The following is a 26,649-nucleotide window of genomic DNA, read 5'->3' as shown; positions in this document are numbered from 1 at the left end:
CGGCGACAGCTTCTCTCCAGGTCCCTCCGCGTACACACGCGGAAGAGGGACCAGCGGCGAGACGGAAGCTGTCGCCGACGTTCCTCCTCCCCCCGCCGGAAGCTCTATTTACCTCTATGGAGGTTGCTGTCGCTAGTCCGCGTACTCACGCGGACTAGCGACAGTTGCGGCGGAGGTGCGGCGGCGACTGTTGCCATGCGATTGAAACTTTCAATCGCATGGCGACAAGAGCAACGGGCGACAGTTCGGGGTGCGCGCGCGTGCAACGGCCCATACTCACGGGCGACCTGTCGCCGCAACACGCGCGCGCCGCGTGTTGAGGCGACAAAAGTCCCTCGTGAGTATGGGCCATTAGATGCCCCTGCAAGTTAACACGCCTCCAGAACAGCTGGAATGCAATGAAGTGTCAGCTTGTTAATTGTACAGAGCCACAATACTCCAACATGCATATAGACTGTTTTGGACTGGTTGGTCCTCATCAGTGCATGGCATGGAATAATGATGCTCTATGGGGTAGGACTTGAAACACCCAGAGTAACAGATTGCCCAGCAAGCTCATGGTGAACCAGAAATTTTGTTATTTCTCTTGGGTTTTTATTGCTGCCATGTAGAAGAATGTTGCATTATTTCCTGTTCCGACAGGAATCTGTGTCAGCAAGTAAAAGACAACATGTGGGTATAACAATTTCTGAATTGAATGATAATTTAAGTTGATGCCTGGAACACCCTAGAAAGCACAAAACACTATCGCAAACACTTCATTTTTAAAACATCTTCAGTTCCGCTTGAAGTTAAAAAAAAAGAAAAAAAAACAGCAGTTAAACTTACCTGGGGCTTCTTCTTGCAGCCCCCTGGAGTCCTCCTGTGCCAGCGCTATCATTTTGCGACCCTCCAGCCAGGGCTGTGGAGTCGGAGTCGGGGCAATTTTGGGTACCTGGAGTTGGAGTCGTGGTTTCAGAAACTGAGGAGTCTGAGTCGGAAGATTTTTGTACCGACTTCACAGCCCTTCCAACCAGCAGCAGCAACCCACACGCTCTCTCACTGCCGGCACCATTCTGTGCATGCGCAGTACGGGAGAACGCTGCTGTGCAAGAGCAGAATGTTCACGGAAACAGAAGAGCACACGGCTCGAGGCCGCGCATGGCCAGTAGACTCCGACTGGCCACAACCGGCTAGCTGTCAGGTAGTTTCCACTACTTGCTGGAGGGACGCTGAAGGACGGAGCAAGCACAGAATGACTGTAGGGGGCTGCAAGAAGCCCCAAGTAAGTTAAACTGCTTTTTTTTGGGGGGGGGGGGGGGGCTGAAATAACCCCTTAAGAGGTTTTGGGTGACACCTGTACACACACACTTGGTTCTTGACTTACACTGCTCTTTCTTGGCCAAGTTCCATCTAACTAGATAAAAGTATCACAGAAAGCCCGTAAAAGGAAAAAAAGTAAATCAAAACTTATCTTCAGCAAAATATTACAATCCTACATCAAATAGACACCATCACCAGCTGCATTGTCTGCTAGGCAGTGTTTATAGTAAGCTAGACTGGAATGCAGAGTCGTGAGGCGTTCCTGGGCCTGAGGCTGTGCATACATCGTCCACCTGCTAAACCCTCTTTCCTACTTCCACAACTTCCTGGATCCAGGTCAGCTTTTGTTGAATTAGTTTTAAGTTCAAAAACAGCCCCGCCCCCAGCAATTCAAAGTGAAAGTGATACTGAGATCTGTAAGCTCATTTTCCCAAAAAAACATGATCAGTAAACAATTACAGCCTTATCCCTCCTTCTGTAGTTTGAAAGAATTTTTTGTTTTAAAAATCAATGGGAATCCATACAAGAAAAAAAAAAAAAAAAAACGCCAGATACTTACCTAAGGAGAGGGAAGGCTCTGGGTCCTATAGAGTCTTCCCGATCCTTTCCAGGATTCCTTGGTCCAGCACTGGCTCCCTCGGCTGCAGTATTCAACCAATTTGGTCAAATACTGCTCTCTCTGCTTCTGAAGGAGGCTTCGGAAGTGTTTGGGAGCCCGAGTGCTCCCAGCGACAGGCTGCCCATACTGCACACGCACGAGCACCCTCTCTCACATGCAAGCGCCCTCTCTCACGCACCCACCCATGCGCAGTATGGAGCCGCTTGTAGTCGGGAGGACTCAGCTCCCGAAGACTTTCGAAAAGGGGAAGCTAGAGCTGGAACGTGGGGAGTGTGAGAGGAGTAGGAAGGGTCTATAGGACCCAGAGCCTTCCCTCTCCTTAGATAAGTAACTGGCTGATTTTTTTTTTTTTAATCAATTTCAATTGACTTTAAATAGTAATAGTAAACTACAACTTATGGGACCTTCCTTGCAAAAACTGATCCTCCTATCCCCCCCCCAGGATTGGGACTCGATCTATTGGGTGACAGTTCAGCAGCGAGTGCTGTATAGACATTCTGTTGGTATAAAGTAGGAGGAAGGTCAGTGGCATGGTGGAGCAGCTTCCTGAGGAAGGGGTGAGGAGGGGAACAATGGGCTTGGTGGTCGCAGAACATCTGTCTGCAGAGTCTCCCAGCCCTTCCCCGGGACATGCGGTGTAGCTCACCAGTCCAACGTGCGGTCCCGGTCTCTTTTCTCCCCACCGGCTATTGTTGCTTTTCTCCCGAGCCCTGGGCACCTGTGCGATGTGAGGACAGACACAAGGGGCAGAGTGGCAAGTAAATTATATGACCACTAGAGGCCTCTAGTGTTACATCACACAGGCGCCCAGGGACACAGGAGAGGAAGCAGCCAGCAAGAAGGGCCACCGGCAACCGCCCCGTGGACAGGTTAGAAGAAGCTTTGCTGCTGTATCAATTGGGACAAAATTGAACCCCACTCGCGATGGACCGCCGTTCAAGCAAAATTTCCATCCGACGCTATCGATTGAATCATTTGATTTTTGCTGAAAATCGTTTGGGATTTATTTGCGTCATTAATATATAGCGGATTAGATCAAACTGCCCATATATCGATTAAAAAGAAAAATCTAGTGTATGGCCCGCTTAAACTGTAGTGAAAATAGTAATGAATAGAATTGCTTATTGTTTACAACATTCATTAATAGACTAATCGGTATTTGCCCATTGTAAAATGTTTCCTCACCCTGATTTACTTTCTGACATTTATCACAGGTGATGGTGGTATCTTTAGCTCTGCCAGGTGATCTATGCGGAATGTTCGTTACTGAGAGTTCTATGCACAGAGGGAGATATTGCTTGCTTGCTTGGCAGTAGATAAAAAGCTGTTATTTGCCACAATATAACAAGGTTCACAGATTTCTCAGGCTGAAACAATGCACTTTCTATAGTGAAGGGCAGGCAAATCAGGCAGAGGAGACTAAGGGCGGATATTACATCACGACTGGCTTCAAAATAGCCACAGTAAATATGGAAACTGTCTAGAATAGGATTCTCTACTTTTCCTTTATAAAATTCAGAGGAATCATAACGTGGACAGTGCAATACATGTGTTATGCAAGTAGAGCAAGTATTTATCTACTTATATATTTATTTTTTTTCCTGAGATAGTATGGCTGACAGCTCCTCTTTAACTACAGCATATATTATGTATATCTATGTAGCAATATTTGTTTAAGCTGAATAAGTCAATAATAACAGAGAATGTGACTGAAATTCTCACACATGGGAGATAAGACTGTAAAACAGGCACAAGAAGTTCAAACCCATTACCACATTATCTAATGTTTTACATGACATTTTCTGAAGACTTGCGATGTGGAAAGCTGCAGTCAGACATTTCCAGTTCCACATTCAGGTCGGCTTGAATACTGGAATACCAGAGGCATTAGGTCACCTCTTTGTGTCTGGCCTGGACAGCACTGATGACCTTGCACAACACAAAGGTTGGATTCCCTGCTCTTCACAAAATAAGCTGCTGGATGCAAAGTCCCTCTCTGCTGCTAGGAGGGCTTCCCAGACACAAGGGAAGGGATAAGAAGCAAGGAAGGATTAGACTGGTTCACGCATACAAAGGTGTCCAGTCCTGTCAGTTTTTGACAGTTGGTATCAGTTTTCTATGTGTTTCTATGGCTGTGTTCACAAATAAATTTGTATATTTCCTGTCCATTTAGGTAAAACTGATAGAAAATGTCAGAACAGGACGTTGGGTACACTATGCCTGTGACATTTTGTTAAATAGAGCATTTCCACAGGAAACAACCCACATATATTGTGTGCAGTTAGCACAGTGGCAGCTGCTAATCGGTGGCGGTTACTGTTGCCGACACAGTGCTTAAAGGGAAGGTTCAGGGACACAAAAAAAAAATCGAAATCCACTTACCTGGGGTTTCCTCCAGCCCGTGGCAGGCAGGAGGTGCCCTCGGCGCCGCTCCGCAGGCTCCCGGTGGCCGACCCGACCTGGCCGGCGGCCAGGTCAGGCTTCTTCTGCGCTCCATTATGCGTGTCACGCCGGCGCGCTGACGTCATCGGATGTCCTTCGGGCTGTACTGCGCAGGCTCAGTAGTTCTGAGCCTGCGCAGTACAGCCCGGGGGACATCCGATGACGTCAGCGCGCCGGCGTGACACGCATAATGGAGCGCAGAAGAAGCCTGACCTGGCCGCCAGGGCACCGAGGGCACCTCCTGCCTGCCACGGGCTAGAGGAAGCCCCAGGTAAGTGGATTTCAATTTTTTTTTTTTTTTGTGTCCCTGAACCTTCCCTTTAAAAGTGTCTGTTACTGCTGCTGGCACAGTGGCAGCTGCTAATTAGTGGCTGTTATGGCTGCCGGCACAGTGGCGGCTGCTAATCAGTGGCTGTTACTGCTACTGGCTCAAAGGCAGCTGCTAATCAGTGGTCGTTACTGCTGCTGGCTCAGTGGCAGCTGCTAATCAGTGGCTGTTACTGCTGCTGGCACAGTGGCAGCTGCTGATCAGTGGCTGTTACTGCTGCTGGCTCAGTGGCAGCTGCTAATCAGTGGTCGTTACTGCTGCTGGCACAGGGGGTGGCTGCTAATCAGTTTTATTACTGCTGCTGGCCCCTGCATGCGGCACTGCAGCTACGGCCTGCAGGCCACATGGAATTAACTACTGTAGAGAACTGTGGGGACCACCAGAGATGGCTCGCCGGGCGACATTTTGCCCCCGGGTTGGACTTTGGACATTCCTGGCTTAACCACTTAAGGACCAGAACTTTTTTCAGTGATCGGTGCTGCGTGGGCTCTCCAGCCCGCAGCACCGATCAGCAGTGAGCCTTGGCGATCAGACTTCCCCCCCCTTGTCTGATCGCCGCCGGCTACCCGCGCTTTCCGGGGGGGGGGCTCTTCAAAGCCCCCCTCCGCAGCGCTTTCCACCCTTCCCGGCTTTCCCTACCTCTCCCTTAGAATCTGAGCGGCGCAGGACGGATATCCGTCCTGCGCCTGATAGGATAGGCTTCAGCCTATCATATGCCGGCGATCCCCAGCCAATCAGAGGCCGGGGATCGCCGATCTACGTCACGGCGCTGCTGCGCAGCAGCGCCGTATGATGTAAACAGCGGGGATTTCTTCCCCGCCTGTTTACATTTCGCCGGTGAGCCGCGATCGGCGGCTCTCCGGCTGTTCACGGAGACACCCTCCGTGAACTGGCATGGAAAGGCCGCTCGATCGAGCGGCCGTTTCCATGCTATACCACTAACGACCCGCCGACGCCTATCGTGGTTAAATAGACAATCTTTTAAGTATTTAAAATCAGTTGGAGCTCACACTACATGGGGGTGGTAAAATTGTCCAATAAAGACTGGATCTGTGTATCGGCTTTACTTCTGAAAGGTGGGCGCAGGTTTAATTATTTAATGTTAGAATAACTGAAAGGGTATTCAAGATTTATCGATTTACCTTCTGCAGAGTTTGGAGGCGGGATGGATTGATGGTCAAATAATTTTGGAAAAATTCCACACACTTTAAATAAACCTAAGTGCATTGAGTTATTTTAGATCCATTTATGTAAATGCGGCTTTTTGAACTCATACGCCAGGTTGCTGCAGCCTCTGCCAAGCCACAGACGCCGCGCAAGAGGCGCCCTTTCTAAAACCAAAATCTGCAGGAAATCAATAATGAGCAGGCCCGGGTACCGAAAAGAAAATCTTTAAAATGTTGTAATTCAACCGGAGGAGAGGAGATGGATTATAAATGCAGCCAGCCACTGACACACACTGCCATCACTGCCACTGACACACACTGCCATCACTGCCACTGACACACACTGCCATCACTGCAAAGAGACAGAAATGAATATCTCTCTCCAGTATGAAGCAGTAGTTTTTGCCTTAGTCTGATTGGGTGCCGAGTTGTGCCTGGAGGCAAGGGTGGAGTTTTTGCCTTCATCTGATTGGTGCTGAGTTGTGCCTGGAGGCAAAGGCGGAGTTGTTTTTTCCTTCATCTGATTGGATGCTGAATTGTAAAGTGGGGGTTACAGGGAAAGGGGAACGTTGTGCCTGGAGGCAAGGGTGGAGTTGTTTTTGTCTTCGCCTGATTGGTTGCCGAGTTGTGCCTGCAGACAAGGGTGGAGTTGTTTTTGCCTTCTTCTGATTGGGTGCTGAGTTGTGCCTGCAGGCAAGGGCGGAGTTTTTGCCTCCTGATTGGGTGCGGAGTTGTGCCTGCAGGCAATGGCGGAGTTGTTTTTGCCTCCTCCTGATTGGGTGCGGAGTTGTGGCTGCAGGCAAGGGCGGAGTTGTTTTTGCATCCGTCTGATTGGGTGCAGAGTAGTGCCTGGAGGCAAGGGAGGAGTTGTTTTTGCCTTCTTCTGATTGGGTGCTGAGTAGTGCCTAGAGGCAAGGGCGGAGTTGTTTTTGCCTTCTTCTGATTGGGTGCAGAGTAGTGCCTGGAGGCAAGGGCGGAGTTGTTTTTGCCTTCTTCTGATTGGGTGCTGAGTTGTGCCTGCAGGCAATCATGGACAAATAACAAAATGAAGAGTAGAGATGCACATTGCATGCAGCTTGGAACTGGCCAAATACACTTCCCAATAATTTTCAGTAACCAAACTGCATACAATTTGAATGTGTATGCAAGCCGCAATTATTGGCATCTCATTGTCCATCTCCAATGAAGAGCCAGCATTACAATTGCCCATTCAATTGCCCCTGGGGGTACTTACCTCAGGAGGGAGATGCCTCTGGATCCTAATGAGGCTTCCACCGTTCTCTTCACCTTCCAGGACCCAGAGCTGGCAGCACCTGAAAATCCGACCTGAGAAGCTTGTCGGTGGGTGCGCAGGAACAGTAGGGGCTTCAGCACGTGGCAATATTTACCAATGCTGGCCAAGCCTGGTCAGGTCCACTCTAATGCGCAGGTGGCTCGCGCCTCCACAATAAAGTGAACCTGATCAAGTTCAGCTATTTCTGACGAATCCCAAGGGGACGCTTGTACCTTGCCTGTGTAGGAGCGCAGATTGCTAAATATTGCCACACTGTTTGGGGGCGGCCTGGGCTGGATTCAGGAGATTGAAGCGGATGGGGGAAGCGTTATTAGGATCCAGAGGCTTCACCCCCTTCCCAGATAAATACCCCGCAGGGGCACTTTTTCCATTACAGTTCCTCTTTAAGGTGGCCATGCACCTCAAAATATCTGCATCGATATCCGGACGATTTGATCATTTGATTGAATCTGCTTAAAATTGATTCTGCAAACGATTCTCGATTTACCGATTTTAAGACAAAATCAGGCAATGTAGTTGATTGCACAGAACGCGAAAATTTAGGTCAATGGGCGGCGGATTGAGAGAGCGTCTCTAGCGGCATTCGATTTAATGAGCCACAATGCTACTCTTCACCTATCCGCAGCAGTTCCGGTTTCTTCTCTCCCCCCCGCTGGCTGCTCCTTCCTTTCTCTACTCTTCTGAATCCCGGAGGACTGGGAGACCCGGCAGGTGCACAAATGTTCATACAGAAATACATTAAAAATCCGTGTGTAGTTTTTGGAAGAATTCAATCAGACAGATTCCTCCAAATAACAATCTGAGAGGGATCTCTCAGATGGTAAAATCAGCCAGTGTATGGCCACCATAAGTTCCATTAAGAACAAGATAAAATCTTAAAAGTTAGGCACCAGCAGTAATATTTCTCCTCAGCCTTCTGTATCGCCGGTACTGGGTCCCATAACTTCGGCCAGTCGCGGCCAGTCTGAGCATGCGCAGTGTGCTCCCTTCAGTGGCGAATAGCCTGCGCAGTAATAGTCTCCGCCGGAGAACGAATGAGAAGGAGCATTGCACTTGCTCAGACTGGCCAAACTACGGAACCCGTTAATGAAGACAGCGAAGACTGAGGACGCCCCAGATATGTACACATCTTTAAGTTATGTCTTTTCTGGTTTACTTTAAGGAGCCTTGGCTACTTGGTTTCTGGGAATTGTCCAGCCCTTGTTTTTAGAAGATTATCTGGATTTTTTTGTACTGGCGAGCATTATTAATATTTCAGGCTTCAACAGTGAGGTTTGTTTTGGGCAGTTTAATTGTATCTTTAGAGAGGGATGTAAAATGTATCATGCAATTTAAGAGACGGCAGGAAATGTTGGCACTAACAATAGAAAAACTCAAAAAGTGAAGGGGGTGCTATGGCCCTGCAACCCCATTGGCTAGCATCCGTGGTGGAATTGAACAGATGGTCCTGATTTTTCTTCTTCAAACCACTGAGTCAAGTCTTCTCTTGTAGGATGTTTTTTTCAAACGACAACTGAAGTGAAGAGATATGGAAGCTGTCACATTTATTTCCTTTTAATCAAAACCAATTTCCTGGCAGTCATGCTGATCTACTGCATGCTTGTTCTGGGCTTATAGCTAAAAGTATTAGAGGCAGAGGATCAGCAAGATGGCCAGGGAACTGGTATTGGTACTGGTAAATATGGCAGCCGACATATCGCTCTCACTTTAGTTGTCCTTTAACCCATTCGCGTTCCGTCGTTTTTACTTGAGCAATTTTCACCTCCCATTGATTAGCCTATAACTTTATCACTACTTATCACAATGAACTGATCTATATCTTGTTTTTTCCGCCACCAATTAGGCTTTCTTTGGGGGGTACATTTTGCTAAGAGCCACTTTACTGTAAATGCATTTAACAGGAAGAAGAAAAAGAAAAAAATGGGAAAAATTATTATTTCTCAGTTTTCAGCCATTATCGTTTTAAAATAATACATGCCTCCATAATTAAAACTCACGTATTGTATTTGCCCATATGTCCCGGTTATTACACCGTTAAAATTATGTCCCTATCACAATGTATGGCGACAATATTTTATTTGGAAAAAAGGTGCATTTTTTCCGTTTTGCATCTATCACGATTTACAAGTTTAAAATAAAAAAAATATAGAAATATTTCATCTTTACATTGATATTTAAAAAGTTTAGACCCTCAGGTAAATATTTACATGTTTTTTTTTTATTGTAATGGTTTTTTTTTATATTAAACATTTTATTTGGGTATTTTCGGGAGGGTGGGAATTAAACCATAGTTTTATAATGTAATTGTGTGTTGATTTTAATTTTTTTTACTTTTAGGTGTAGTTTTACTTTTTGGCCACAAGATGGCGGCCATGAGTTTGTTTACATGACGTCACTCTAAGCGTAACACACGCTTAGAGTGACGCATCCCCCATGCAACAGCCAGAAAAAGCGCAGCTTCCGAGAGAAGCTGTCGCTTTTTCAGCGGGGGAGAAGAATCCAGGGCTGTGGAGTCGGTCCAAAAATCCTCCGACTCCGACTCCTCAGTTTAGGATTCCACCGACTCCGACTCCACGACTCCGACTCCTCTAATTTGCATATTACAATTTTGTTGATTAAAAGTATGTAACATGAAATTCGTCTCTTAACTGCCAACGCTTAGGAATTTTACAAGACAACTGAAGTGAGAAGGATATGTAGACTACTATATTTATTCCCTTTAGACTAAAACTAGTCCTTGGTAAGAGTACTTGTAAAAGGTACAAACCGGAACAAAGAACATCTATCAGGCCCTAGGCAATGTAAGTGTGGGTACATGTAAGAATGATGTGCAGATACTCTGCAGGGGAATGAGGATATTGTAAACAGACAACACCTCTGTGTTCAATGTGCACAGCATTCTCAGTGGATTCCCTGTAGCTCTGTGGGGAGTGCATATGTAGAGTATAGTACTACTGTGTAACAAAGTAAACCTGAGACAGATGAAATTAAAGTTTTATACATACCTGGGGCTTCCTCCAGCCGCCTTCAGGATAATCAGTCCCTCGTTGTCCTCCTCCATCACCTGGATCTTCTGCTATGAGTCCAGGTACTTGAGCCAGTCAGGCGTAGTGCGCATGCACACACTCAGCCGCCAGGAGCATACTACACCTGTGCAGCACTATTGCGCAGGTGCAGAATGTTCCTGGCTGTGGGAGCGGCATGCGGCCGGACTGCGCTGACTGGCTGAATTACGAGGACTCATAGCAGAAGATCTGGGTGGTGGAGGACAGCGAGGCACTGATTAGCCTGAAGGGGGCTGGAGGAAGCCCCAGGTATGTATAAAACTTTACTTTTCATCCGTCTCAGTTACCCTTTAATTTGTAGTCACCAAACCAAATTTTAACAACATATCAAATTATTTGATTTCCTCAGCAAAGGGAGTGCATACATTTGCATAAATCAGCATCAATGCAGAATTATTTCCATCTCGTTGACCATCTCTATTAGTGACACAGCTAAACATCAGGCTTTATTCTTACAGCATAGATGTTATTTAGTATATATGTTACGGAGATGTTATTTAGTATATATGTTACGGCCAGAACCCGAAGTGTGGCCACTTCTAGTTCTGGCCGGCCACTTCGGGTTCTGGCCGGCCAATTTGCGAAGTGGCCGCAGCGCAGCGGCCAATGTTAGAAATGCAAAGCTACACTTATTTTACGGCCGTCTCGCTGCGGCCAAATGTATTAAAAGTTGCTTAAATTTAATTAAATATAGCCGGCGGCGATGTGATAGATGAAGCCGCCGGCTTTCGCACTGCCTCCCCCCCGATTCTCTCCCCCCCCCCCCCGCCTCTCTCCTTGTCCCCGCCTTCCATACAATACGGAGCCGCCGGGAGAGTCGTTCGTCGCGGCAGGGGAAGCAGAGCGGGGAGGCTGCAGACATTGCTTCTGCCAGCGCCCGCTCTGCAGGAACGGCAGGATTCCCCTGCCGCGACGAACGACTCTCGGGGACACGCGTGTCCCCGCCCGGCTGCTCCGTATGTCGTATAGGAGGCAGGGGAGAGGAGAGAGGCGGGGGGGAGGAGGAGAGGAGGAGGAGGCAGTGCGAAAGCCGGCGGCTTCATCTATCACATTGCCGCCGGCTATATTTAATTAAATTAAGCAACTTTTAATACATTTGGCCGCAGCGAGACGGCTGTAAAATAAATGTAAACTTTCCATTTCTAACATTGGCCGCTGCGCTGCGGCCACTTTGCACATTGGCCGGCCAGAACCCGAAGTGGCTGGCCAGAACTAGAAGTGGCCACACTTCGGGTTCTGGCCGTAACATATATAAGAGATTCCTGTGTACACATCATATATACAGTCACAATCAGATATGTATATCTGACCTTAAAAATACGGGGACTGCTTTATTGAAGCAGCACAAGTAACTAATTTTGATTGGTTTATTTCATTTTTGTGGACTAAGCATAGCTATTACTGTATATATACTGTATATATACATTATTTTTAATGACTATTATCTGAGAAATAGAACATTTTATCATATTTTCTATTTTAATTACAGTTACAAATTCATTAGGAGTCGGAGTCGGTGCATTTTTTCCCGACTCCGACTCCAGGCACCCAAAATTGCCCAACTCCGACTCCGACTCCACAGCCCTGGAAGAATCAGTGATCGGGCACCATAGCCCGATTCACTGATTGCCTGGCTAACACAGCATAAAACTAAAATAAAACATAGATAAGACTGTTCTAATGTCACTTGAAGGCATATTGACACTTCATTGAAGCTAACTGATAAAACTGCCAGTTTGCAAGACTGTCTTGTAATTAACCAATAACTGTGCTAACAAAGCAGAGAAAAATTTTGGTCTCTAGTGTCGAGTGAAATTGACAATACAGTATCCTTTTTTGTTGTCCTTTGAAAATACTATAGTGCTTTTGCAGTTTTCTGTTGTTTTGTCGCATTTTTCCACTGTTTTTACCATTTTCCATTGTGTAGGCGGACCACGATTTGCTGGCTGTGTCTGCCAGGTGAAAGTAAAGACCCAATTCTTTTCAATGGCCTAGTGCACACCAGAGCGTTTCTGCTGCGGTTTGCGATCTGCCTGCGGGTGCGGATCCGCTAGGGTAATGTATTTCAATGGGCTGGTGCACACCAGAGCGGGAGGCGTTTTGCAGAAACGCATACTCCCGGGCTGCAGCAGATTTTGGATTGCAGATGTGTTTCTGCCTCAATGTTAAGTATAGGAAAAACGCAAACCGCTCTGAAAAACGGCACTTCAGAGCGGTTTGTCAGGCGTTTTTTGTTACAGTAGCTGTTCAGTAACAGCTTTACTGTAACAATACAGGAAATCTACTACACCAAAACCGCTACACAAAACCGCAAAACGCTAGCTGAAACGCTACAGAAAAAGAAGAAAAAGCGTTTCAAAATCTGCTAGCATTTTGCGGATCTGCTAGCGGTTTTTGGTGTGCACCAGGCCAATGTCTGCAGAAGACGCATAGATCCGTGGCTGGGATAGTGTCACTTGTTCTCTTTAGGTGCTTCAGATTTCCATGAAAGGACACCACTTCTTATTTTGACTTCACCCTTCTTCAGAAGGTTCTGTCCCTCTGCCTGTGGCGGCCCTCAAAACTCCCCATCCTGAAAGGTCTTCTTAGATTTTTATGTAGCATTTGAGTTTTACAACCCATGGGATTTTTTAAGACTCGAACACTCGAGCAGAAGATCAGCATATTTCGGCACTGTGGTAATGAAATGCCTAATTTAAGAGACTTGAGCCTTTGGCTTTCTCCCGATCACTGGACAGATACTCTCTGATTTGGAAATGAATAATTTATTTTTGAGCTTTCGCCATTGGGACTGAGAATAATGTGCTTCAAGGCGTTCCTGCTGCTGACGGCCGCCATAGACCTCAACCTGAACTGACCGCACCTTTCTTTTCTTTGATTGAATAAATTTGCTTTAAATGTGCCTCAAATTCCTCCAGCATAAAAAAGGTATCAAGCAGCTTTTATTTTAACAAGCTCTTCATTAAAATGGGCCTCGGAAACGTTACCTCCTCTTTCTCCCTTCATTCTGAGGCAGGGGCTTGTGTGGCCACACAGGGAATTGGATGCCCCTGGGTGGGCAAACCAGAAGTACTAGGCAACTAAGTATCAAGAAAAACTTGAAAAGTTTTCTGCATTTCCTGTCACATGGTATTCACAAAGAAGCCTTGCACACATATACAAGGCTTGTTGCCCAGCAGGAATCGGAGCAGATCCCTCAACCGGCGCTGTACAGCTGCAGGTTAAGCATCGTGTTCTGTTGCTTTGGGGGGGGGCAGGGCTGTGGAGTCAGACTCGAAGCAATATTGGATACCTGGACTAAGATGTTTCATAAACTGAGTGGGATGATTTTTGTACGGACGCCACAGCCCTGGGTGGGAGGGCGGAGGGGCAATGAAGCAGTATACTGGCTGCTGTGCACATGCTTCTCAGCAGAGGATTTCTATTGACACCAACGAAAAGGCACAACAACGCAAATGCAAAAATGCACATGAAAACGACATGCAGCATCCGACATTTTGTAGCACTGCTGATTTTTTTCTGCATGTGAATTCTGGATACAGTGGAAATAAGTCCATTGGAATACATTGATATGTGAATCTGTGTACAGAAAATGCACACGAGTTCGCCTCTAGTGGAAACAGGCTCTTAAAGAGGAACTCCAGTAAAAATAATGTAATAAAACAGTGCCTCATTTTTACAATAATTATATATAAACGATTTAGTCAGCGTTTGCTCATTGTAAAAGCTTTCCTCTCCCTGACATTATGACATTGATCACATGGTGACATTTTTACTGCTGGCAGGGGATGTCAATGGAAGTAGATGCTGCTTGTTTTTTTAGCAGTTGTAAACAGCTGTAAACAGCTATTTCCCACAATGCAATGAGGTTCACAGACAGGCAACTCCCAGGACCATGGTCCTGACATCACACTGTGGGAGCCACAGACCGCCCCTGATGATCTATTTGTGAAAAGGAATAGATTTCTCATGTAAAAGATAATCAGCTACTGATTGGGATGAATTTCAATTCTTGGTTACGGTTTCTCTTTAAGGCCCGTCCCCATTGCGCGTTTTTGATTTTTTTTCCAATAACCAGCGATTTTGTTTCCGTGATCTTGCAACGCTGGTACAGGTGCACAACAACACAGAGCAAAGTACCGCGATTGTTCGACTTCCTGTCTGCGCCTCTCTTGTGTATATGCCGGCAGGAAGATGGATCGGGGAACACTCACTTTAATCCATCTTCCTGCACCGCCAGGTGAGTATTCAGTTTTAGCGTTAGCACTTTCCCAGGCCATATATAAAGCGGAAAAGCTTGACCTATACTATATAATGCTAAGGTTAGTCATGTGACCACTGGAATGTCAGGCACAACAACTTCCTGATGCAGCACAATAAGCTTGCCAAGCACTGCCTATGGGCTTCCTGTGTAAAGTGCTGTAATTCACACTACAGCCTTTGAAATGAATGCAGGGATCTCAAAGAGAAGAAAAGAAAGGAAACCAATTCTGAAAAGCAACACTTGTTACCATTACAGGATGACAATTAGGAAGTGAATAAAGGCCACAGACAAGAGAAACGATACAGAAACAAAAACACTAAACAAGAAAGAAAGTAACTGACGGCTTTCAGGGAACAGCTGCCCCACTCCAAATACAGTAGAGCCCCAGTTATCTGGAACTCAACTAACCAGAAGTCTCAACCAACCAGCACAAATCATCGGCAGTACTCACAATGGTGGGCAGCACGGTGGCGTAGTGGTTAGCTCTCTCGCCTTGCAGCGCTGGGTCCCTGGTTCGAATCCCAGCCAGGGCACTATCTGCAAAGAGTTTGTATGTTCTCTCTGTGTCTGCGTGGGTTTCCTTCGGGCACTCCGGTTTCCTCCCACATTCCAAAAACATACGGATAAGTTAATTGGCTCCCCCTAAAAAAATTGGCCCTAGACTAAAGTACTTACACTACATAATATAGACATATGGCAATGGTAGGGATTAGATTGTGAGCTCCTTTGAGGGACAGTTAGTGACAAGATATATATATATATATATATATATATATATATATATATATATATATATATATATATATATATATATATATATATATATATCAGGGCTGTGGAGTCGGTCCAAAAATCCACCGACTCCGACTCCTCAGTTTAGGATTCCTCCGACTCCACGACTCCGACTCCTCTAATTTGAATATTACAATTTTGTTGATTAAAAGTATGTAACATGAAATTCGTCTCTTAACTGCCAACGCTTAGGAATTTTACAAGACAACTGAAGTGAGAAGGATATGTAGACTACTATATTTATTCCCTTTAGACTAAAACTAGTCCTTGGTAAGAGTACTTGTAAAAGGTACAAACCGGAACAAAGAACATCTATCAGGCCCTAGGCAATGTAAGTGTGGGTACATGTAAGAATGATGTGCAGGTACTCTGCAGGGGAATGAGGAGATTGTAAACAGACAACACCTCTGTGTTCAATGTGCACAGCATTCTCAGTGGATTCCCTGCAGCTCTGTGGGGAGTGCATATGTAGAGTATAGTGCTACTGTGTAACAAAGTAAACCTGAGACAGATGAAATTAAAGTTTTATACATACCTGGGGCTTCCTCCAGCCGCCTTCAGGATAATCAGTCCCTCGTTGTCCTCCTCCACCACCTGAATCTTCTGCTATGAGTCCAGGTACTTGAGCCAGTCAGGCGTAATGCGCATGCACACACTCCGCCGCCAGGAGCATACTACACCTGTGCAGCACTATTGCGCAGGTGCAGAATGTTCCTGGCTGTGGGAGCGGCATGCGGCCGGACAGCGCTGACTGGCTGAATTACCAGGACTCATAGCAGAAGATCTGGGTGGTGGAGGAGAGCGAGGGACTGATTAGCCTGAAGGGGGCTGGAGGAAGCCCCAGGTATGTATAAAAAAAACTTTACTTTTCATCCGTCTCAGTTACCCTTTAATTTGTAGTCACCAAACCAAATTTTAATAACATATCAAATTATTTGATTTCATCAGCAAAGGGAGTGCATACATTTGCATAAATCAGCATCAATGCAGAATTATTTCCATCTCGTTGACCATCTCTATTAGTGACACAGCTACACATCAGGCTTTATTCTTACAGCATAGATGTTATTTAGTATATATAAGAGATTCCTGTGTACACATTATATATACAGTCACAATCAGATATGTATATCTGACCTTAAAAATACGGGGACTGCTTTATTGAAGCAGCACTAGTAACTAATTTTGATTGGTTTATTTCATTTTTGTGGACTAAGCACAGCTATTACTGTATATATACATTATTTTTAATGACTATTATCTGAGAAATAGAACATTTTATCATATTTTCTATTTTAATTACAGTTACAAATTCATTAGGAGTCGGAGTCGGTGCATTTTTTCCCGACTCCGACTCTAGGCACCCAAAATTGCCCGACTCCACAGCCCTGATATATATATATATATATATATATATATATATATATATATATATATATATATATATATATATATATATATATATATATATATACTGTACAGCGCTGCGTAATATGTCGGCGCTATATAAATACTAAATAATAATAATAATAAGGACGATTTCTTAGGGACTTTTTTCACTAGCAATCGCAATCACAAAGCGATTGCGATTTTTCATTAATTTTGTTGTGCGATTTATCATTTGCATTGCAATATCACTCTTAACGACTTAAGTACCAGTGGTCTCTGCCCCCTTAAAGAGAATCTGTACTCTAAAATTCTTACAATAAAAAGCATACTCTTCTATTCATTATGTTCTCCTGGGCTCCTCTGTGCTGTTTCTGCCACTCCCTGCTGCAATCCTGGCTTGTAATTGCCAGTTTTAGGCAGTGTTTAGAAACAAAAGACATGGCTGCTAACCAGCTTGTGATAGGCTCAGAGAAGCTCAGTCTGTGACTCATACAGAGCCTGCAGGGGGCGTGGAGAGGGTGTGTATAGCTTCTCCCTATCACAAGCAGAGCAGCACATTCTTGCCTGAGCCGACAAAGCAAAGAAGATTAGATTAGATAACAGAGATAATACAGCGACTGTGCAACTAGGAAAGGCTGCAGTAAGACAGACCACATTAGAACAGGTATAGGAACTTATAGGATAGAAGAAATAAGGCTGAACATTTTATTACAGAGTCTCTTTAAGGACCAGAGACCGCTGGTACAATACCGACTGAATCGCCGCGCATACCCGCTGCACGCCGGGATTCTCCTGACATATACTCTGCCGTCTCTATGACGGCAGAGTCATGTGAGTCGGTCAGGAGCCGCTTTCATTGATGGACACGGCCAGGAGCCAATGAAATTGGCTCCTGACCGGCTCACATGGCTCTGCCGTCATAGAGACAGACACAGCCTGTGAGCTGCGGCAAGAAACGTCGGGTTTGAGCCGCGCGATCAGCGGGGAGCAACAGAAACGGCGAATGCGCGCTGCGGACGGTGACTGAAATCTATGCCCTGCCAGCCAGAAGCCCACCAAAACAGGGCGTAGATTTCAATCACCGTGGTCCTAAAGTAGTTAAAGTGAGCTGGATTAAACAAAATGTTTTGTATATAACTGAAGCTTCCTCTAGCCCCATACGTTCAGATCGCTCCCATGCCGCCATCCTCCGCTACCCGCAGCTTCCGTACCGGGTCCCCACACTTCCGTCAGTCGGAGCCAGTCTGACGTAAGAGAAGTGTGCTCTTTGCGTATCGCTCCAGCAGCCGCTGGAGAGATACATAGAGGGCGCACTTCTCCTGCATAGACTGCTACGACTAAAAGAAGTGCGGGGACCCGGTACCGAAGCTGCGGGCAGCGGAGGACGGCGGCATGGGAGCGATCTGAACGTATTGGGGCTAGAGGAAGCTTCAGTTATATATATAAAACATTTTGTTTAATCCAGCTCTAAGTCACTTTAAAGAGGTAACCTTATGGCAGTCTGATTAGGCAAATGGCTTATTACATTGACATGATATTGACCAGAGAGTAGTGATGGACAAAGCATAATGCAGTATTCAGTCTTGCTCTGATTTCAGCCAGAATGTAATAAATTCTGCTTTTGTACCTACAGCACTCGATAAACTATAAAAGTAAGCAGCATCAGATCGACCTGCCACCTGATCGATGGAGGTTCAGTGTTGTCTCTGATCAATAAACTGTCCAAAATCCAAAAAGCTTGTGACCTCGAGAAACTGGTCTGCTTCCAGATCGTGTCTTCAGTGGCGACACATTACACAGCACATTACAGAGGACACAGGAGCATTCACAACACTCGCTTCCCCTGAAGTCGTTTGCAGGCTAATTTCCCCACCGCAGTCATGCAAGGACACAGGCGGGCACAAGGACCAAGGCAGCTGCCAACCCCTCTGTGCATATTTCACATAGAGCAGGTCTTCAGACAATAATGATGTAACCGGTCTTACTGAAGGTTCTACCAGGCAGGAGAGCATTTTATAGCGGAATCGTAAATATAAAAGAATAAGAAAGTAAATATGGAAGAAAGCAGTAAACTATAAACAATACTAAATTTTACATTACCTGAACCTGAACCAAGTAAAATCATTTAAAGTAAACACCTGATGTACTTGCAAATGAATATTGCATACTTACCTCGCCATCAGTTCCTCTCAGAAGCTCACTATTTGCTTCTAAAGGTGCGTACACACATGCGACTATAGTAGTCTGAAATGATCGTTCCCCGATCATTTAAAACGACGATCGTTAAAAAAAAAACAGCCAACGATCGTTAAGTCAAACGATGGACGAGCAAGATCGTTAAAACCGAAAGATCTGTCCTGGTGGATTTTTTTAAAAGACGATCGTTAGCAAAAGTAGTACATCGTTAAGAAACGGTCGTTCGTAGCAGGCAAGACATGCGCACTTCGTTTTATAGTCACAGCACATAAAATGTTCCCCTCGCGATGTTACGTTCATTCTATGATTGTGCTCAGTGATGCATTTTATACTACATGATTATACCATCATTTTTATTTTAACAGGACAAAGTGTATTTTTGTATGTTTTTTCAACACTATCTTATCTAGATGCTCTACTACATACCGACTGTATGAAATAGAAACTTAGTTATGTCATACGCGTAACGTTAGTTTTACAGTGTAACGTATGTTTTGAACCGTTCGTTACATGCGGGCGGAACTTGCTATGATGTAACTTCCAGGAACAGTATGTGATGTTGTTCCGGATCGTTCGTTCACAAACGATCAGATCGTTACACACCTTTAAAAGCTAGGTCGTTCTTTCGTCAAAAGATTGTTCGTCATTCACAACGAACGATCGTTGTATGTGTGTACGTAGCTTAACAATGATTCCTTCCAGTTCTGAGAGGATTTTGAACTTAAATATATCAGTCGCTGTCACTTATAACTGAAAAGACAACTGATAAGCAAGGTAATGTCCATAAGTCAATGAAATTATAAGAATTCCATTTTGAATCTAAGTTCATGCTCGATTTACATTCCAAACACAAAACAAACTTTTTGTCCCTTTTGTCACATGGCAAAAACTGGCAGTTGAAGGGATTGTATGTTATTAACAGGATCCATTCACACTTGTCAGTCTGCAACGGATCTAACCGCAATGCAAAAAATAACCTGAGGACTTTGGACAGCCAGAAAAGTCTGTAGGGGAAATGCATCTGCTCTGAACTCCAACTGAACCCCAACACACCACAACAGTTCACAGTTGGCAATCCAGCTCAATGTGAACTTACAAAGCTCCCCAGAATCTTCTCACAAGTTTCCAAACACCAACCCAACCACAATCTCAGATCTGTACACGACCTTCTCTAGAATCACCTCCTCTCATTCACGTATACAAGATTTTTCATGGGCCTCACCCCTCATCTGGAACCCCCTTCCAAACCACATTCGTCACTCTCCAACCTATGAAATCTGTTAAAGTGATCCCGAACCGAAGCTTGGGTTCAAAATAAGATATTGACCCGAAGAGAGGGAAGCCTCAGGATTCTATTGAGGATTCCCTCTGTGCTCCTGTCGCTGAGCGCGGCCCCCCTCCACATTAGGACTGCGCGCCTCCTCTGTTACCAGCACGGCCGTGCAGTAGCCACACAGAAAGGACATTGACCTGAGGGATTGGAAGATCTCACTTACCAAGAAAGGTTGGCAAACTGGGTTTATATAGCACACTGAAAGGATACAGAGGCTGGTGATTGTATACAGAATGTGCCTCTGTGCCCTAATATGATTTCACAAACCCACCTCGGGTTCTCTTTAAGGCTAATTGGCCCAGGATTTGTAAGGTTTTTCACCTTCCCCTGGTTCAACTAGAATATGTGCAGGTTTAGGATGGCGTCCCCCCCCCTTTTTCTGGTTAACTTGATTGATGGATGTCTTTATTCAACCAAACTGTGTTACTATATTGGTGTGCTAACCAACCTTTGGACTTTGCCTGTACTGTGGGGTGTTGCACACCAAAACGCCTACCTGCATGTTACTGTATGAGGGTCAACAGATTTTGAATACGATGAACAGATTGTTTATAGTCCATGTAGGTGGTAAAATTGCTCAGTGATTAACCAATCAAAATGGAAGGTGTGTACAAGGCTTTAGATTGTAAGCTCGCAAGGGCAAGGCTCTCACATTTTTGTGTCTTGCAGTTCGCTATACATTTTGTTCAGCATGTTGCATTTATCGCTGTAATTACTCTGTCTACCTATTATGTGTCAATGTCCATACTTTGCGTATACCATTGTCTGTATTGTTATGTGTTCCAAGTTTCTTTCTTACCTTGTGCAACGCGACAGAATAATGTTGGCGGTTTATAAAATCGATAACAATAGTAATCTGGGGATTAATGCAAATTGAACCCAGCTTGGAATTTCAACCAATCAAATGCACTTCCTGTTGATTTTAATTGGCCAAATTCCAAGCTACGTAACCATTTAATGACGTGCATGCAAGCCAGGATTATCAGCTCAGCAATACTGTGATATACTGCCCAACCTCGCTGCCACTCACCCTCCCCTCTCCATAGTGCAGGGCAACAACAGGTCCAAACCCGTCACCCGAAATGACACAAATATCATTTAGGTGACAAATGTTAGTGCTAGTCTAATTTAGGGGACCCAACACAAAGCCTCATTGGGAAATTCAGCTAACTGGTTGGGTGAACAGTACACTCTCAAACTGCTAGGTTTCCGATAGGTTGACAAACTACGCCCACAGTATTTGGCCAATCACAACGCTTGTGCTGTAGAGGGTGCTGTGATTGGAGAACTGTTCCATAAGAGGTTTCCTGCAGGGTGCCCTAAAGTAGACTAGCGCCCAAATGTTTGGCTATAGCGTTCATTACTCAAAACGTCACCCGAACAATTGATTGACGATCATTCATGTTGAGTGTGTCTACGAGGCTTCAGTCTCTTTGTGAATGCAGATTTGCTAATAATGTGAATACTCTGCTTATTAGTAGTCATTAACAGGCTTGCCTTCCAGCTCTGGGGGTTATGAGCGTCAATCCCACCGGGGCACTTTATTCATGGTGTTCGGATGAACCAACGTGTCTGTGTGGATTTCCCTCAAGAGTATAACAATTACTTTTGCCTACTGGCAGATAAATTGGCTTAACCAAGAATGTTTCAGACAGTCAATGAAAAGTATGCTTCGCTGTTACTGTTTGCGCTTGCCTTTCAAAATTACACACTGCATGCCATGCGCTGGGATGCCACACGCTGTTATATCACACCAGTCGCACTGAAAGTCGCAAAGGTGGTGCACTGCAGTGCAGCCAGCTGTGTATACAATGTGGTTGTTACACTGCACTACTGTGAACGTAGCCTTACAAGTTCCTTTGAGGGCCAATGAATGAGAGGACTCTAAGAAGATAAATTGGCGCTAGTCTATTTTTGGGGACCCAGCAGGAGGAGGAACCATAGGGAACAGTTCTCCAATCACAGCATCCTCTTACAGTACAAAGCGTGGTGATTGGCCAAATACAGATGAAACTGGAAAAATTTGAATATCGTGCAAAAGTCTATTTATTTCAGTCATTTAACTTAAAAAAGATTAGCGCCTGACACTTTGAGCCTAGAATATTGAACATTTTCACAATGTTTTAATGGTTTGAGAGTTTAATTTTGGGGTTCTCATAAGCTGTAAGCCATAATCAACAAAATTATAACAAAGGCTTAACATTTCTTGCTTTGCATATAATGAGTATTTTATATATTAGTTTCACTTTTTAAAGTTAATGAAAACCGCTACATAAAAAAAAACAGATACTACGGAGATGGAAGGCTCTGGGTCCTAACAAGCCCTCCCTCTTCTCTCTCGATGCTGCGCTGTCCCCGGGAGCAGTATTTGACTAAATTGGTCAAATTCTGCTCCTTCCGCCGGCGAAAGTGACTTCGGAAAGTCTTCAGGAGCCCGAGTATTCCCAAAGACAGGCCGCTCCATACTGCGCACGCACGAACGCCCTCTATCATGCATGCGCAGTATGGAGCCACCTGTCTTCGGGGAGGACTCGGCTCCCGAAGACTTCCAAAGTCCCCCGTGGTGAGGGATTTGAACGGGGAGCCAGCGCTGCACCGAGGGGACCGGAAGAGGAGAGGGAAGGCTCATTAGGACCCAGAGCCCTCCCTCTCCTCAGGTAAATATCTGGTTTGTTTATTTATTAAGCGGTTCCCATTGGCTTTAAGTTGAATTGCTGAAATAAATGGACTTTTGCACAATATTCTAATTTTTAAAGTTTCACCTGTAACGTTGGTGTACAACCTATTGGAAACCTAGCAATCCGAGATGGTGCTGTCCACCCAATCACATTAGCCGAATTTCCCTATGAGGATTGCTGCTGGGTGCCCTAAAGTAGACTAGCGCCTCGATATCTACTGAACTAGGAAATTAATAGCTTATGCTGGGAATACACGATGAGATTTTTCAGTAGATTTACTGTTCGATCGTTTTTCCGATCGATTTCTGTTCACTTCTATGAGAAATCAATTAGAAAAACGATTGTGAATCAGAAATTATCTATCGAACCATCTATCTGCCCCAAAAAAAAAATCTCATGGTGTATTCCCAGCATTAGAGTGGAAATATGAAATCAAAATACAACTCCTGCCTATATCATATCTGGTTACTAACACAGCACAACAAAGAGATATCCATCTCCAGGGCAACATCTGCACAAAGTTTGTAAGTTCTCCCCATGGGTGGGTTTCCCCCGGGCATTCCAATTTCTTCCCACATCCCAAAAATATACAGATAAATTAATAGACTTCTCCCTTATGCTGGGAATACACGGCTCGATTCTGAGCCATTTAGATGGCTCGATAGATCATTTCCGACATGTCCGATCTCCCGCCCGATCGATTCCGCGCTCAATTCCTCATTGAACACAATGGACAAAGATAAGAAAAACGAGAGGAAGATAAGAGAATCGCCTGCGGAATCGAGCGGGGCATCGATTGAGCAGGAGAATCGAGTGGCAAAATCGAGCGGTGTATGCCCAGCATAAAAATTGGCCCTGGACCAGGATACATATATAGACACATTAGATTCTGAGCTCCTCTGAGGGACAAGTGACAAGACAATATACTCTGTACAGCACTGCAGAAGATGTCAGTGCTATAATAATTATCTTCTATCAGTCTCCAAATATTGCACATTATTTACAGACACAGTCTACTTTTCTATGCGCACAAAGCACAACAACAATATAAATGGAAGCAGATGCACACAAATAAATACAAAACTGACTGTTGCACAAGAAAAATAGGGGTGTGAAATAGATCCGAGATCAAAGGCTTTGGAAAAGCCTAAAATATAAGGCGAGGAGGCAGCCTGGAAGCAAAGATCAGCCTGCAGGCTGCACACAGAGCAGACCACCCTTCCAGATGAGCAAATCCCCCAACAAAGGCTGCCCCGGGGGTGCCATCTCCTCTGCCTTCCCCCCGATCCTCCGGGGAAACTTTTTCATCAACTGCTGAAAAGTTGCTACAGGACAGATTTACCCCGAGAACTTTCTGCGACCCCCGGGCCCCTCGGGACAGGGAGGGGGAGAGCGCTGGATAATGCGGGAGCCCCCCGGACCCCCCATAGGTGAGGCTCGGAGCTCTCCCAGGCCGGTCCCGGGCGCTGCTGGGAGAAGGAGGAAAGTTTTGGAGCGAGGCACTCACCGATCAGCCCCCCCACCAGGAATGCCAGCACTTGGCAGACGAACAGGGCGCCCCCCACCAGGCACAGCTTCTTGGTGCTCATGTTCTCGATGATCGCCCCCGCCATGGCTGCAGATCGGCCGGAGAGAGGTGGCTGCACGAGAGTCCGAACTGCACACAGCGATCTGCTGCCTCCAGAATCTGAATCCGATCACAGGAGAGACGGAGCTGCCGCAGCCTCAGCGTCACGTGACCGAGCGGGGACTGTGCTTGCTACGCCTCCTCTGCCTGACTGACTGACTGACTACCCTGTGCTGTACAGTGACTGCCTCACTGACTGTAACTGCCTGACTATCACTGCCTGACTGACTACCCTGTGCTGTACACTGACTGCCTCACTACTGTCTGACTGCACAATGCTGTACACTGACTGCCTAACTGACTGTCACTGGCTGCCTGCCTGACTACCCAGTGCTGTGCACTGACTGCCTAACTGACTGTTACTGCCTGCCTGACTACCCTGTGCTGTACACTGACTGCCTCACTGACTGCACAGTGCTGTACAATGACTGCCTAACTGACTGTTACTGCCTGCCTGACTACCCAGTGCTGTGCACTGACTGCCTCACTGGTTGTCTGACTGCACAGTGCTGTACACTGACTGCCTAACTGACTGCACAGTGCTGTACAATGACTGCCTAAGTGACTGACTACCCAGTGCTGTACACTGGCTGGCTGACTAACTGACTGCACAGTGCTGTACACTGACTGCCTCCCCTGTCTGACTGACTGCCTCCCAGTGCTGTACACTGTCTGCCTCCCCTGTCTGACTGCACAGTGCTTTGCCCAGTGATGTACACCTACTGCCTAACTGACTGATTGCACACTGCTGTACAATGACTGCCTAACTGACTGACTGCCTCCCCTGTCTGATTGACTGTACCCATTACACTGCCTGACTGCCTCCGTTGCCTGCCTGCCTTACTGCCTGTACCCAGTGCTGTACACTGACTGCCTAACTGACTAACTGCCATCTATACTAATCATTAATCCTTTAGGCCCCTTTCACACTACCGTTTCGTGTCCCAGAACTCGGCCCCGCCGCTACCACGTCGCACTGGCCATTAGTCTCTATGAGACTGTACACACTACCCACAGTGCAATGCGGCGGAAGTGCTTTCGACAATGCAGAGGCAACGCACACTGAGAGGCATACAGTACAATGAAAGATAAAAAGGACCATTTGGTTTAAATTATGAAACAATGGCCACAATACACTAACATAATTAAAGTAAATCTGAAGCCTAAATAAAACAAAAACAAAAAACGATACTTACCTAAAGAGAGGGAAGGCTGTGGGTCCTATAGAGCCTTTCTGTTCCTCTCCTCATCCTTTCTTTCCCCTGCAGGCTCCTTCTTTCAAACCTCCCACAGCAGGAGGCTTCAGCAGTCTTCAGGAGCCTGAGTGCTCCCAAAGACTGGCGGCTCTGTACTGCGCCCGCACGAGACAGCGTGCTTGCACATGTGCAGTAGAGTTGGGCCGAACGGTTCGCCTGCGAACGGTTCCATGCGAACTTCAGTGGTTCGCATTCGCGTCCCGCAGGCGAACCTTTGCGGAAGTTCGGTTCGCCCCATAATGCACATGGAGGGTCAACTTTGACCCTCTACATCACAGTCAGCAGGCCCAGTGTAGCCAATTAGGCTACACTAGCCCCTGGAGCCCCACCCCCCTTATATAAGGCAGGCAGCGGCGGCCATTACGGTCACTCGTGTGCTGCCTGCGTTAGTGAGAGTAGGGCGAGCTGCTGCAGACTGTCTCTCAGGGAAAGATTAGTTAGGCTTAATTTCCTGTCTGGCTGCATACCTGTTCTGTGAACCCACCACTGCATACCTGTGCTGTGAACCCACCACTGCATACCTGTGCTGTGAACCCACCACTGCATACCTGTGCTGTGAACCCACCACTGCATACCTGTGCTGTGAACCCGCCACTGCATACCTGTTCAGTGAACCCACCACTGCATACCTGTGCTGTGAACCCACCACTGCATACCTGTTCAGTGAACCTGCCACTGCATACCTGTTCTGTTCAGTGGACCCGCCACTGTATACCTGTTCATTGAACCCACCACTGCATACCTGTGCTGTGAACCCACCACTGCATACCTGTTCTGTGAACCCACCACTGCATACCTGTGCTGTGAACCCACCACTGCATACCTGTTCAGTGAACCTGCCACTGCATACCTGTTCTGTTCAGTGGACCCGCCACTGTATACCTGTTCATTGAACCCA

General features: G+C 46.0%; 1 protein-coding gene across 2 annotated transcripts in view; it reads right to left on the bottom strand.

Annotated features, from left to right (window-relative positions):
• WLS (Wnt ligand secretion mediator) overlaps nucleotides 1–24,598 on the bottom strand; it is an 89,217-nt gene extending 64,619 nt beyond the window's left edge. For both annotated transcript variants that reach the window (XM_068239260.1, XM_068239259.1), the window contains exon 1: nucleotides 24,376–24,598. In XM_068239260.1, the coding sequence (XP_068095361.1) occupies nucleotides 24,376–24,481 (106 nt within the window). In that variant the 5' untranslated portion in view covers nucleotides 24,482–24,598. The remainder of the gene's footprint in view (nucleotides 1–24,375) is intronic.
• Between the last annotated feature and the right edge of the window lie 2,051 nt (nucleotides 24,599–26,649).

The sequence above is a fragment of the Hyperolius riggenbachi genome, chromosome 6, assembly GCF_040937935.1.
Source record: "Hyperolius riggenbachi isolate aHypRig1 chromosome 6, aHypRig1.pri, whole genome shotgun sequence".
Taxonomy (NCBI): Eukaryota; Metazoa; Chordata; class Amphibia; order Anura; family Hyperoliidae; genus Hyperolius; species Hyperolius riggenbachi.
This window is presented reverse-complemented; position numbering and strand designations above follow the sequence as displayed.